We start from the raw sequence: 14,571 nt of genomic DNA, 5'->3' as shown, positions 1-14,571 counted from the left end.
CCCAGCCTCTTTAGCCAAGCTGCTGTCTTATCAAGTATTGGCACACCTCTACTCCTGCCCCGGGTGCACCCAAGGGACCAGTGTCAAAAGTCTTGGCCCCTGGCTTTTGCAGAAATCTGTGGGTGGGCAGCAGAGTTCACTTCCTTGACACAGCCCCAGTCAGGCCAGGCTTAGTGAGGGAAGCTGGTCTGATGAGAGTAGCCAAGCTGGGGTGGTCAAGTGGATGGCCTCTGAGAAACCTGCCTCCTGACTTAACGCTCTGGGTGTTTTTTTTTCCCCTCCCGGCCTCACTTCTGTATTGGTGTGTTCTCGGTTCACCTGATCTGTTTCCTTCCAGGTCCAGCTGTAGGGAGCGGCTGCCAGGCCTTAGGAGCCTTTGCAATGGTTTTGTATTTCCGTAGACACCAGATATAAACATACTGATATATTTGTGTCCCTCCCCCGCTCCCCCCCCACTCCAGTTCACAAGCCCGATGCACACTCTACACGCAGGCCACTCTGACCTCTGACCCCGTGTTCCATGTGGCAGGAGGGCCCCCCTGCCCCGGGCCAGGCCCCAGGTCATGGCTGCTGGCTGTCTGTGGCGGAAGTCCTTGGTTGTTCCCCTCTCCCCTTCCCAGCTCTAACCATTCTGTCCGTCTATCTCGTCTTGTCTTCAGTTTCAAAGCAATGTCATGAAGGGCTTCCCTTCCGTGCCTAAAAGGAAACAATATGATTTCTGGAAAGTTTGGGGTTGGGGGTGGGGACTTCCTGGGTCAGCCTTCCAAGGCTCTAGTCTTCAAGATGTGCTCAAAGGAAGTCTCCTGATTGGCTAGAATGCCCGCCAATCAGGATTCTTCGATCTTCAACCTGGAGGAGATTCTGCCATGTGAGGCAGTGGTTTCTGCTTGTTGGGGCTTGCAGGTACCATGTGGTCTAGACACCAGGTGGAGCATGGAGCGGAACCATATTGTTTCCCTTTGTGGCCAGTTCTGGTCCTCGTCCCCATCCACGGCTCATGCTTTTTGATTTGCATCTTTTTTGCATGGATATGCCGAGTAGTAATAAGCAGGGTTTTCTGTTCTTTGGGGCACCTCTGGTCAGACCCTTCTCTTTCAGATCCTGTGTCAGGTCATTAGGTTCAGGTGTGTCATTGCTGTGTCCTTTGAGTCCTAAGATGAAGGGAGTGACTGAGGTGTACAGGGAGATCTGGCCCTGTAAAGACGCGGCAGTGGCCGCAGGGGTGACAGGTGAGGACAGCCTGGTCTCTGTGCCTTAGGTCGGTGCAGGACGGCAGCCAGGGCAGCCGGGAGAAGCTGGAGCTGGTGCTCTCCAACCTGCAGGCTGACGTACTGGAACTGCTGCTAGAGTTCGTCTACACGGGGTCGCTGGTCATCGACTCAGCCAATGCCAAGACTCTGCTTGAGGCGGCCAGCAAGTTCCAGTTTCACACCTTCTGCAAAGTCTGTGTGTCCTTTCTTGGTGAGCTGACCAGTGCTTCCCCCAGATTGTGCCAGGATATCTAGATTTCGTTTGAGCATGTGGTGGAACAGCATGCCCTGAAGGGGTCCCTGTGTCCTTGCCAGAACCAGTGGCCAATAAGATGTATAAAGGCCTTTGCATGTGGCAGGGGTTGGGGGGACCTCACCACTCTGCCCTGCCCTCTAAGCCCTGAATGAGTGGACCACATACTCCGTTCCCCCTTAACATATCCATTCCCAGATGCATGGACAGACCAGATCGTCTGATCTAACCCTTGGAAGCCCAGAGCTGTTTTGCAAGAGATGGACCTTGAATGGGGCTCAACCCTGAGACTCCCTGATCAGAGCATACTCACTTTATACAGCTTAGTATAGTGCTCGGCTGTGCTGGGAGTTGTGGAGTAGGGGGACAAGGACAGCATCACAGAAAACCCCTCAGCCTGGGGTGTGGTAAGCAGAAAGAAAAGCCAGATGGTGGGAACAGATCAGATGAGTTCTACTGAGGAAGTTAGTAAATCCGGAAGAGTCGGGAGCCATAGTGGCAGAAGGTGACACATACTCAGTTCTAACCCGAAAGAGCTACTAGGCAGATTTCAAAAGAGCCAGCTAGCCAGACCCCAGGTTCTGGATGGTGGAGTAGGGGATTCTAGGGGCCGTGGGAGACAACAGATTGATACGTGAGGGCTGTTGTTTACAAGCTTTAAAGATGTCTGTGACATCAGACATGTTTGCCATGAAGGAAGACCTCATAAATCTCAATGTGGCCACTACCCACAGCCCAGGCCCAAACCCTGAAGCCCTAGCCCTCCCTCCATGGGTAGAGGAGATGCTCACTCCATCCCTCAGCTTTGGTTTTTCTTCTATGGTCTAAAACTAGGCCTTGGGAGGCCCACATGAATCAGGGCAGAGAAAGACCTAGGAAACTGAGGCTCAGGGTCACGGGAGGTAGGCCAGCAACAGCCATGGATGTCAGAGGCAGGGTCACTCGGAAACAGGTTGGGTTCAAAGGAAGATCCAGGGGTGGTGATGGGAACAGGAGGTGATCCATCCAGGATTCCTAGATCAGTGACCATTCACTCTCACCTTCAGAGAAGCAGCTGACTGCCAGCAACTGTCTGGGGGTACTGGCCATGGCTGAGGCCATGCAGTGCAGTGAGCTCTACCACATGGCCAAGGCCTTCGCACTGCAGATCTTCCCCGAGGTGGCGGCTCAGGAGGAGATCCTCAGCATCTCTAAGGATGACTTTATCGCCTACGTCTCCAATGACAGCCTCAACACCAAGGCCGAGGAGCTAGTCTACGAAACTGTCATCAAGTGGATCAAGAAGGACCCGGCAACACGCGCACAGGTACGCCATGCCCCGCCTGGTCCCTGCAGGGGTGGGATCTGCTACAAGGACGGAGGAAGGCGAAGGGGGGCAGGGCTGCAAGGATTGTAGAGAAGTCTGAAATAATGAAAGAGAGAGGGGAAGTCTAGCACACATCCCTCTCCACATATCCAGTGAGGGGAGGCAAGGGAGGCTGTGTGGGGGTGGGGTTGAAGATGAGACTCCGTCTCCAGAGGACTCCTAAGGACTTCCACTCCGCTTAGAATAAGTCTCCAACATTGCCAAGGAGACACAGGGTCTGGATGGGGATTGCATGGGTCTTTCACAGAAAAATGGGTACCTGACAAATGGGGTCCTGGGAGGTCAGAGTATACACTCTGGCTGTTGAGTGAGTAGAGAGCAAACAGAAGCCATTCTGGAAGTAGGAAAACACTACATGTGTGACGAGGGAGAAGGTGAGCTACCAAAGGAGACAGAAAAGCCAGAGTAAGCATCCCCATGAGGAAGGAAAATATCCCCAGATAGTCACTCAGTCTCAAGGAGCTCATCGGTCCATTCACACCCAGAAAGCCCCAACTGGAGGCCCTGTGCAGAAAGGGACGGCCATTGGCTATTGTGGGGAGGAGCCTGAAGGTAGGGCAGCTGCAGGAAGACTCTGAATAATAAACAACTGGGAAGAATGGTGGAGAGGTCCGAGCAGCCACGGCAGAGTCCAGGAAGTCGGACCCCAGAGCACATGGAAGCCAAATGCTGGGTCACGAGGGCTGGCACAGTTCATTGGGCATAAAAAGAAGGTGATGTGCTTGTAACCCCGGCACGTGGGAGGTAGAATTAGGAGGATTGGGAGTTCAAAGCCAGGCTTGACACACAGTGAGCTTCAGCCTGGGCTGCAAGACTGACTCAAGGGAAGGGAGGGGGAAGGAAAGGGAGAGAAGGGGAGAGGAGGAGGCAGAGAGGGGAAGAGGAAGGGAAGGAAAGATTGGAGACAAAGATGAGAGATACAGAGATGGCTCCCCGCCCCGCCTCAACCCCGCCACTGAGTCCTTAGAGTTCAGGAGAAGGGGGTTCCTCCCCTGACCAGCTTGTCCCAGCAGGCAAGTATTTTTTTTTTCTTTCAAAGAAAGGAGTTGAAGTTGCGTGGTCACAGTGACTGCTGCAGTTCCCTACAACTCTCGAGTCTACATCTACAGCCCAGAGCGTGGTATGAGCTCAGCCAGGCTTGCCCAGAGACCCTGATCTCCCTGTTTCCCGTCTGCTACGTGCTGTATCCCTCCAAGAAGACCCTTTGTGCCCAAGAATAGTTCCCCAAGTATCAAGTCCCTTCTCACTCTCTCTCATGCCTCTAGATGTCCTCCACGCCCCCCACACCTGCTCCCACCACCTGACAGAAGTCTCCCAACTCCTCCACCTTGGACATCATCTTCCCTGTGACACCTCTCACGTCTGTGCCTTCCACAGCCCTAGCAACCACCCAAAAATCTGCGAGCGCTTTTTAGATCAGAGGCTGAGTCTCATCAGCCTGTGCAGCTCTGGTAACAAGCTTAACGTAGGGTATAGAGTGGCTACCAATTACTCCTGCCACTCAGCCTCTGGACGAGACCAAAGTGGGTAGAGTGGTGAGCCGTTCACCTGTCACAGGGGAAGTTCACATCGGCTCCGGTAAAGCCTTGAAAGAAGAATGAGAGCGTCCAGAAGCCAGGATGGGACAAGGTGACACCACTCAGAAGCTGCAGTAGTAGGGACCCACAGGTGTCACGGTTACCTTGCAGCTGACAGTCGCCATCTCACTTAAGTTCTTCTGGGTCTTCCCACCTGCTCCCTGTCACTCCCACACCTCTGTAAGACGAAAGGCTCCCTCTCGCCCGGTTTCAGCCACCTGGTGGTCTGAGGTGCCCTCGGGCTCCGAGACACAGGTGGAGTGTAGAGATGAGAGGCTGGAGGGGTAGAGGGATAGGCTGCTCTGGGGCTGGCTGCAGCTGCTAGGCCTCCAGTTAGCCCTCCATGACATCCCATTGTCTAGTGCACGGGACAGTGTGCACTCCCAAGATGCACCCAGATGGGGAGTTGTTCTCCATTCAGGTCATAAGAGGTGGCTTCCTCTCAGCAGAATCCCACTCCTTCTATCCCGCAGTATGCAGCGGAGCTCCTGGCTGCTGTCCGCCTCCCGTTCATCCACCCCAGCTATCTGCTCAATGTGGTGGACAACGAAGAGCTGATCAAGTCATCGGAAGCTTGTCGGGACCTGGTCAATGAGGCTAAACGTTACCACATGCTACCCCATGCCCGGCAGGAGATGCAGACACCGAGAACCCGGCCCCGCCTCTCTGCAGGTATCAAGGGACACGCCCAGATCCCCAAATTGCAGATACCATAGAGTCAGCTGGCTCCAGATGGTTCCCCCAAGAGAGGATCCAGACAGAGATGCTGACGGTGTCAGGGTGTGTCCCAAGGGTACCCATCCATGTCCCCACAGGTGTGGCCGAGGTCATCGTTTTGGTTGGGGGCCGTCAAATGGTTGGGATGACCCAGCGCTCACTGGTGGCTGTCACCTGCTGGAACCCACAGAACAACAAGTGGTACCCCTTGGCCTCGCTGCCTTTCTATGACCGCGAGTTCTTCAGTGTAGTGAGTGCTGGGGACAACATCTACCTCTCAGGTGAGGCTCCCGAGGGCTGGGTGGGAACTGGGATGGGCATCCCAAAGGTGCCTCTGTCCACACACTGGGCTGAGGAAGGTCAAGGCCTCCCAGAGTATCTGCTTTTCAAATAAAGCCTCCTGCATCTGTCCTGGGAGCTGGGCACCCTGTCCTCAGCTCCTTCCTCAGCCCCTTCTGCTCTGTGTACCCCCGTACTGTCCACAGGTGGTATGGAGTCAGGGGTGACACTGGCTGATGTCTGGTGCTACATGTCCCTGTTGGATAACTGGAACCTGGTCTCCAGAATGACTGTCCCTCGCTGTCGCCACAATAGTCTTGTCTATGATGGGAAGATTTACACTCTTGGGGGACTTGGAGTGGCAGGCAACGTGGACCACGTAGAGAGGTAAGGCAGCCACGGTCCCTGAGCTGGCATCGCCAGCAGTCACTTGACGCTAACATCACATCATTCTTCCCTTCCTCCTCAGCAACACCTACCTAATACTGATGGCCTATAATCTGGCCCATTCCCGGCTTATCATACACAACAAAAGGAAATGAACACAAGATGTGAGCTCACGAGTCACTAAGGACATATTAACAGAAGGTGGTGGCCCAAGGTCCAATCATGGAAGGACATGAGCGAGCTTGGCTAGGGTTACACAGAAGACGGCAAGCCCTGAGTAATATTAGAATTCAGGAGCTTAAACCAATGTCCTAAGTATGGCCAATGCCAGTGGCTGTGCCCCCTTGTCCAACCACGTACGGGTTGCACACATTCTTCCTGAATCCCATGCATGCCAGGCTACAGTGATGCCAGGTGGAGAAAACACCCGCCAGCTAAGCAGTGTAGGGGCACAGCTTGGCCAGCCCTCTAGGGTTCTCAGAGGAAAATTATTAAGCCAGCGAGACCAAGATTAGAGGGCAGCCTGCACTTTGTTACAAGTCCCAGGCTGGCTCCCACCTGACCCCAGCTAGGCTGTTGAGGGTGTGGTGTAAGTCAGGCAGAGGCCTGAGGGACAGAGGCTGGAGCGGGTACTGCTCTGGGATGGAAACTGCCAAGATACTTTCCTCCTGAGCCAGTGAGGCTGCTCTTATAAAGGAATGGGTGAGCCACCTCGAAGAAGATGCTCAGAACCTCTGGGAGAGGACCGCAGTTAGCAGAGAAGAAAGACGTCTTGGCTTTGGGAGAAACTGGTACCCCAGAGAGTGGCACTTGAGGCTGGCCTGGCCCCAGGCTGTAGCCCCAGTTCTGATCAGTTGAGCTCCGCTTCACTCTTCCCCCTACCCTGGCCCACACCATTATCTGCCACCAGAAAGCACACTTTGCAGTGTGACTTCCTTTCTGCCTGTGAAGCCACACATACCCCTCGATTTCATTTTTTTTTTTTTTTTGGCCTCCCCTGGGTAGCTAATTGGACACTTGATGAATGCTCCAGCTAGGATGGTTTCAGAGTGAGACAGGTTCTGAATGTTCACTGTGGGCTTTTAACTCCCCCAAGTGCAGCCAGAGATAGCTTGGTAACAACATTTAATTGTCATATTGATTTGACGGTACCGAGAAGTCCCTGGGTGGTTATGAGCATATTAATACTGTGCTTGGACCCAGACCAGCCCTAACACTGGGGGTCTTTGGCATAACCTGCTGCATGTCCAGCTGTGCCCCCAAGCTCCCCTGGAAGGATCGGCTTCCAGTCATTTGTCACCCAATAATAAACACACGAGCAGGGAGACATTTGCTATGGAGGAGTCCGCTGGGCTGGGTGTCACCCTGCTTTGCCTCTGTCAGCTATTTTTAATCTCCTAACGTGCTGATTATTCATTTTGCAAAGTTCTGCTTGTTGATAAATACAGGGATTTGTTGAAGGATCAAACTCACCGTCGGGGAGGTAGAGACGATCCCCTCTCCCTTCACTTCTCTTGGGCCCTGAAGCAGTTCCCCGAGGCCCCAGGGGGTTGCCTGTACAGGCCTTCCCCGTGGAGCCCAGTCTTCCAGCTGGCTGGAAAATAAATGTCAGCTCCAAGCACCTGAGAATGAAGGAGCGGCTGGGGATCCCAGAGAGACCTGAGGGACCCCGAGTGCTCCCTTAGCCCATGAAGATCTGTCATCTATGGCTGTATGCCCATGAGGAGGGAGCGGAGGGTGTTGGGGAAGAGGCACCCACTGCTACCCAAGGAGCAGTCAGTCCCCTTTGGGTGAGTCAGTCTCTGTGCCACGTGGTCGCAGTGATGAGAATTCAGGGTGACAGGAAGGTCAGTCTAATGGGGATAGACATGAGGGCTCTTTGTTCCCCAGGAAGCACTAATGGTACAAATTGCTATTATATTGATAATGAATGAGATATATGGTGTATTATAATTATATTACATTGCTGTGTTACAGGAATAGAGCAAGATTACATAATTATAGATTAAAACAACAGCGCCATAGACAAACCTGTATTATATCATTATATAAATAACCGGGTCTAATATTTTATAGCAATATATCGCAGGAGCTGTGGTTACTGCATAAATGATAGCGGACCGCCTCACTCGGCTGGGTCATTTGCATGTCATTAGCATATCCTTCTCAAGCAGGAAGCTGACAGATTGAGCTGACGGGAGAGCTCATGGCTTGGCAATCAGCCACCTGGAATAACAAACTCTCAGGAAATTTGTGTTCGGCGGAATGTGTCATTATGCCGAAAGACTGAGGACTAACAGCCACATAATCTTTCTCATCTCCCAGCTCTTTCTGTGGAAGCTCTTTGGCTCACTGCCATGCTGGCTTAAAAAACAGATATCTGAACTTCTGACACTGCCCTGAAAAGACACTTACTCCATTACGCGTTAGCTGTATATCATCCATCTACGACTGAATGGCATCGGCCATGGCTGCCCTATAAGAGAGTTCGGCTTCTTAGACCCAAGTCCAGAAGCAGAAGTCACATGGAATCCCTTCCCCATGCACTCAAGAACCAGAACATAGTACACATAAGACCCTCTCTCCAGAGTACCTAGCTCTGAGCTACTGAGGCTCTTATCTGAAGGAGGCTTACAGGGAGAACATGGGAGCCGTATGCTGGTCAGGACTATGTGTTGACCGAACTCCCTGGTATCACAGGGAGCAGGTTCAGGCCCTTGCTTTGGGTGCAGGCACATATGGAGCAGAAATGAGTGTGCTAGTAGTTCTACAGTAAGTGTTGGGCAGCTGCAGTCAGGCAGGACATTGAGGGCAGCTAAGTCCTCGGAACAGTGAGCAGAAATACTGGTGAGCAGGAGGATGGCGCTGTCCTCCCTTGGCCAGCCCCCTTAGGTCCACTTCTGCTCGTGCCAGCCACTGTCCCCGCCTCCTTTCCCTCAGTGTGTCCAGACTTCTCTATTCCCTCACGTTGTTCCTTCATTCTGCACTGTATGTGAAGCAGATCTGTTCGGCCCTACTTTCTGCCTCCGCCCCCTCTGCCATCTCCCTCCACTCCCTGGGACTGGTAAGGGAAGTCCTAGCATCCTTCAGACTAGCCCTCCTATGCATTGGAGAGCCGAGCTTCCACCAGCCCTGGGTGCTGCAAGGCACTCTTGGGTCTGCCCTGTTAGCCATTTCCTTTCAAAAGCAAGCAGCTCTCCTCCCCTCTCTCCTCAACCATACACAGGCTCTCCTGTCCACCCCACCTCCTGCTTCCCATAGTAAATAGGGCCATGGAATGAGAACTCAAATGTCCCAGGGGTGTGGTATTCACATAGAATGAAGGTAACCCTGCATTTCAGCCCTATTCACCACACAGAGTAGGAATGGTTGTCTACACTTGTAAGCTCAGCACTTGGGAGATCTCAGAGGTTATACTCATTCTTGGCTACTTAGAAATTACCAGATCAGCCTGGGTTACATGCATCCCTCTCTCAAGAAAAAGAAAGAGAGAGAGAAAGAAAGGAAGGAAGGAAGGAAGGAAGGAAGGAAGGAAGGAAGGAAGGAAACTTCCACCTCTCTCTGCTGAGTCCAGCGATGTGCCTGCAGCAGTGCCTTCTTTGACTTCTCTCCTGCTGACATGCTCACAACTCTATTTAGTCTAATTAGCATCTGCTATATCTATCAGAAACCATGCAGGACCCGGGAGCCTTCAGTTCTTTGTCCTGTCCTACAGGACAAATGACAGATTCCCATAGGCTGGAGGGTTAGGGGCTCATCAGAGTTCCATGTGGTCCCCAACTGTGTGTTCCCTCTCTTCTAGCTTCTCTCCCTCCTCCCCCTGTCACTCTCTCTGGCTCTCCCCCCAACCCCACCCCTCCCTCCTTTCCTCTCATCTCTCTCAATAGGATCTGTTTCCCATATGCTGGCCTTGAACTCCTGGGTCAACATCTAAATGCTGGGACTCAGTCGTGTGCCATCTTTCTTGCTTATACTTGTTTAAAGTCCCCTTGGGACCCACAGGGGACTAGTTCCATATGCCTATAGACCCACATCTGCAAGTGCTCAAGTCCTCCTCTAAAACGCCACACTATCCACATCCAAATGCCTGTGCACACCCTGCTGTAGACTCTCGATGCCTCAAATCACTTCACATGTTACTTACAATAACTAATACAATGCAGGTGCTGTGTAGAGAGCTGTTACACTGTATTGCTTTGGGAATAATGGAAAATCTGGAGGTGCTCAATACAAATACAATGTTTCAGCTTTTTCCTGACGGCATCTATAGATGCAGAGCGCACAGATTTGGATCCTGGCTGCTAACTTTCCTTCGAGCCTTTGGACCTCTTCCTATCTATAAAAAAAATGTGCTTAATGCCCCCCGCCACTAAAACAAAACCAGCGTTGTGCCAGAGTTTATGTTCATAGGCTCAGGAGAAGCAGCTGATCACATATGGAGAACTGTGCAACCCAGTTACTATGAAGAATTAGAATTCCATATTAAAAACACAGATAATCCATTCCTCAGAACCCCAGCTTTTAGGCTAACCACCATATTTTCCTGCTCTCTAACTGAGGAGAGGAAGTCTAGGCAGTGATAACCATAGCACAGAGGGTCTTCTACCCGACTCCCAAGTCCTGCTGATATTCTGTGTTACCAGGATGTTTTTCTCACAGAGGTGCCTGGTAAACGCTGGTGAAGAGGATTCTACTTAAAAAGCCACCTCGGGGGGTTGGGGATTTGGCTCAGTGGCAGAGCGCTTGCCTAGGAAGCGCAAGGCCCTGGGTTCGGTCCCCAGCTCCGAAAAAAAAAGAACCAAAAAAAAAAAAAAAAAAAAAAAGCTACCTCGGGATTCCATCTTCCTGTCTAGGTACCCTGGTCTCTGCCCTCTTCGGGGCTCAGCTTCTTCAGAAGTCTGTGTCTGCTGTCTCTGTCTTCACTGTGCATGCAATGCCTTCAGCACCTCTCAGTTCACCCACAGTGCTGTCACCCTCAAAAACACCTTGATCTGCCCAAGACTCCATACCTTAACCCTACCTTCCACACGTGAGGCCCTTTGTCTTTTCAGCTGCTGGCTGCAGGCTGATGACCTCAGACTGACTGCTCCAAAAGTCCATCCCTCACAACCCATCCTCTCCAGAGTTCACCCTCAGCCTGAGGGTCGCCTGTACTCCGCAGTGTGTTCCTTAGCTCTCATTTCCACTTTGTGTTGGTGACCCCAATGCTAACTTCAACCCAGATCTTCGTACCCAACTGCCCACCATGCAGTCCTGACAGGGACCCGCAGACACTGATTAAAACTGAATTCTTCTTTGTCCGCTGGCTTCCTCTCCAGTCTTTCCAAGACAAAGACCCCAAGTACCCTATGTAGCCCCAACCCTCTCAGCTACAGCATCCCTGCAGCAAATGTACCTCAACTCTCCTGGGTCCAGTTCCTCACACTCCTCAGCCTTTGACCCAAACTCATTATTTACTTCTCATTAAGCTTCCTGTGGGGTGACTAGTCTAACTGTTCTCCCTGAGTCAGCCTCCCTGCCCTGCAGTCACAGTACTCTCTCTCTCTCTCTCTCTCTCTCTCTCTCTCTCTCTCTCTCTCTCTCTCTCGTCTGTTTGGATTGTATTATTTCCCTGCTTAAACCTTTAGGGCTTCCCCACTGTTCAGGACACCAAAGCCCAAGTCCCTGAACTTGGCACGTACGGTTTTCTAACCTACCCAGCCTCTATGAACCATGCTAGGTGCCCCTCAAACACCAGTGGGTCCACATTTACCTCTTTACCCTCAGTGAGCTTCCTGACCCCATTTGTTCATTGATAGCTCCTTCACGTCTCCAGGCCCAACCCCAGATCACTCTCCAGAGAAGGCTAGCCCTCCTCTGAGAGAAAGCTGGCTGTCCTATTGTGTGCTTGTTGCCCCCCCCCCATCATCATGACGCACCGTCCTTCACCACTATTGGATTTTGCACCACCTCCCCACTTGAAGGTAAAAATGGCACTTAGCTCGCCCTGGTGTCCCCAAGTGGACACTGGCTGCACCATCACCCCAGAGATGCTCACTATGTAAGCAAGGGCACGATCTACACTAAGGCTGGCAGGCAGCAAAAGGCCCAGTGAAGCTCCCAGTCCTTGCTCTTCTGGCCTTGTCCTTTACTACACCACCAGTCTGGAGCACCACCTGGAAGTGGCTCAAGCCTGTGTCTCTATCCGAGGGCTTAGGCTAAGCCATTGATGCTGAAGGCAGAAGGCAGGTGCTGGATTCCCCGTGTGCTGCTGCCCCGGGCTGTGGCCTGCCTTGCACAAGGACTCTCTCTTTCTCCTCTTCACAGGTACGACACTATCACTAACCAATGGGAGGCAGTAGCCCCTCTGCCTAAGGCGGTACACTCAGCAGCGGCCACTGTGTGTGGCGGTAAGATCTACGTGTTTGGTGGGGTGAATGAGGCGGGCCGAGCGGCGGGTGTCCTCCAGTCCTATGTGCCACAGACCAACACGTGGAGCTTCATCGAGTCCCCAATGATAGGTAAGAACTAGTGCCTAGAGAAGGGCAAGCCAGTCAAGGCTCAGGCTGCTCCTGTCCCCCAGCCTGTCCGCCGGGCAATCAGTGACACACTGCTATTGGAAACACTACTGGGAAAGAAAGAGGAGGGGCCATACGTCCTCATGCCCTGACCACCTGCTCTGCCATTCTCACAGACAACAAGTATGCACCGGCTGTCACCCTCAATGGCTTTGTGTTCATCCTGGGAGGAGCTTATGCCAGAGCCACCACCATCTACGACCCAGAAAAAGGCAACATCAAGGCGGGGCCGAACATGAATCACTCTCGGCAGTTCTGCAGGTGAAGGGGTACCTCAGCTGGGGTTGTGAAGGAGTGAGGCAGGGGAGGGGTGCACGGGTGACCATGTCGGGAGAAACATGGTTGCAGGACTGACTGCCTCCCCAGACCCAAAGCAATTGCAAACCTGGAGCAATGGCCCTCCCTCCTAAGTACCCACAGAAATGGATGCCTGGGCTAGAGTACAGTGCGGAACCCCCGAGAGCACCTGTGAAGGTTTCCTGTGATGGAAGCAGTCCTCACACTGTGGTTCCACAGGACCTTATCTCACACTGCAAGAGACGTCAAAGCTATCCTCCCTTCTGTGAGGAGCAAGGCCAGGTTCCCCGCAGGGTGACTTGTCAAGGCCTCTGAGGGAAATGCTCTGGTAACTGTGTGAGCTCCATGATGGACCGGGCAAGAGCACAACACACACATGCTCTAGAGTCTCCTAGGGTAGTGACTAGATGAAAGCACACAGGGAAAGAAGGGATGGAATGCAGATTGGCTCCTAGGACACTGACCTCAGGTCAGTGAGGCTCCCAGTCCTTGCTCTTCTGGCCTCATCCTTTACTGATAATCTAAGAGGAACAAAGAATGAGATGGGTCCCAGATACCCTGTTACCTATGCAGAGGCAATAACAAGGAGCATTTATTGAGTATCTATTGTTTGTATGGCATTACTACAGAAGATTAAAACCCTCCCTCCTCACATGGTACTACAGCTTGGATATGTAGCTTCTCTGGCCTGAGCAAGTCTGTCTCCTCTGACAGATCAAAGAACCAAGAAGCTCCTGGTGGAGTTGCGATTCCTCAGGTTTATCCCCTCAGCACCACTTGTGGTCTAACTGGAGTACTGAGTCAATGGTGAAGAGGCCCATGCTTCACCGGAGACTACAAGTAGCAGGGAAGACTAAGTAGCAGGGGTGGGTAGAAACTGGGCCTTTTGAGAGAAACAGGGAAATAGTTGGCCCTAAAAGAGGAGCATGGACACCCAGGGTAGCAAGGAACTAGAAGAGAACCTGATAGAAGCCTCAGTGACTGATAAGAAATCTCGACATCTGGCCGTGTTCTGTTCAGGGCCTTGGAAAACTTCTGGGTCCATTTTCAAGATCTAGTCAAAGAGAAATGGCCACTAGATGGAATGAAGGAAAACGATGGGGCTAGAAACGTGCTAGAGCAATAATTGAAATGCATCAAGAAGCAAGGGCAGGGCTAGAGACGTGGCTTAGTAGATAAGAGCCCGTGTTGCTCTTGCGAAGGACCTGGGCTTGATTCCCAGCACCCACATGGTGGCTCACAACTATCCATAACTACAGTTCCAGATCTGACTTCTGCAGACACTAGGCATGCATGTTATACACATACATACATGCAAGAAAAATACACAGAATAAACTTACTGAAGAAAAGTTTAAAGAAGTACAGAAAGAGCAGAACCCTGGACTTCTGGAAGAGCTGGCTGGGATAGCATTCCCCAGTCAGTGAGTGTCACTCGGGACAGGTCCAGGTAGAGCTATTGGTCATCCTGCAGAGCATGCTTAGTCCTTGAGTTACAGGTGGAAGCAGCCCAGGTCACATACACGGAGGAGAAAGGAAGAAGGTGGGATTCTTAAGGTCCCTGGGCCGCTGCAAACCTCCCCAATTACAGGTCTGCTACTTGGATAGATCTAACCCATTTTGAATTATGTTCCCAATAGTCAGTAGACTCTGTATGCGCAGGAGGAAAAGAGGTTCAGTGAAGGCCCAGAGATGGGCAGAAGCAACCCCTTTGCAGCTGCCCTTAGTTTCTCAGCCTTGCTGAGAAGAAGACTAATGGAAATGAGCATCCCTCCCCGCAGAATAGTATTGCATGATGTCCTGTGTGTTCCTATGAGGAAAATGTTCTAGCTGTTGTGTAGAGGGAATCTCTTATAAACATCATCTGTCAATTAAAAGAGCCGATGGCC

At 52.1% G+C, this 14,571-nt stretch overlaps 1 protein-coding gene across 5 annotated transcripts in view; it reads left to right on the top strand.

Moving 5' to 3' along the window:
• The window catches only part of Klhl29 (kelch-like family member 29), a 304,127-nt gene that overhangs the window by 285,190 nt on the left and 4,366 nt on the right, over positions 1-14,571 (top strand). For all 5 annotated transcript variants that reach the window (NM_001106713.3, XM_087552532.1, XM_087552530.1 and 2 more), the window contains 7 exons: positions 1,259-1,461; positions 2,550-2,809; positions 4,920-5,118; positions 5,262-5,444; positions 5,649-5,829; positions 12,136-12,329; positions 12,503-12,647. In NM_001106713.3, coding sequence (NP_001100183.1) covers positions 1,259-1,461; positions 2,550-2,809; positions 4,920-5,118; positions 5,262-5,444; positions 5,649-5,829; positions 12,136-12,329; positions 12,503-12,647 — 1,365 coding nt within the window. The remainder of the gene's footprint in view (positions 1-1,258; positions 1,462-2,549; positions 2,810-4,919; positions 5,119-5,261; positions 5,445-5,648; positions 5,830-12,135; positions 12,330-12,502; positions 12,648-14,571) is intronic.

This window comes from Rattus norvegicus, chromosome 6 (assembly GCF_021556685.1).
Source record: "Rattus norvegicus strain SHRSP/BbbUtx chromosome 6, alternate assembly SHRSP_T2T, whole genome shotgun sequence".
Lineage (NCBI taxonomy): Eukaryota > Metazoa > Chordata > Mammalia > Rodentia > Muridae > Rattus > Rattus norvegicus.
This window is presented reverse-complemented; position numbering and strand designations above follow the sequence as displayed.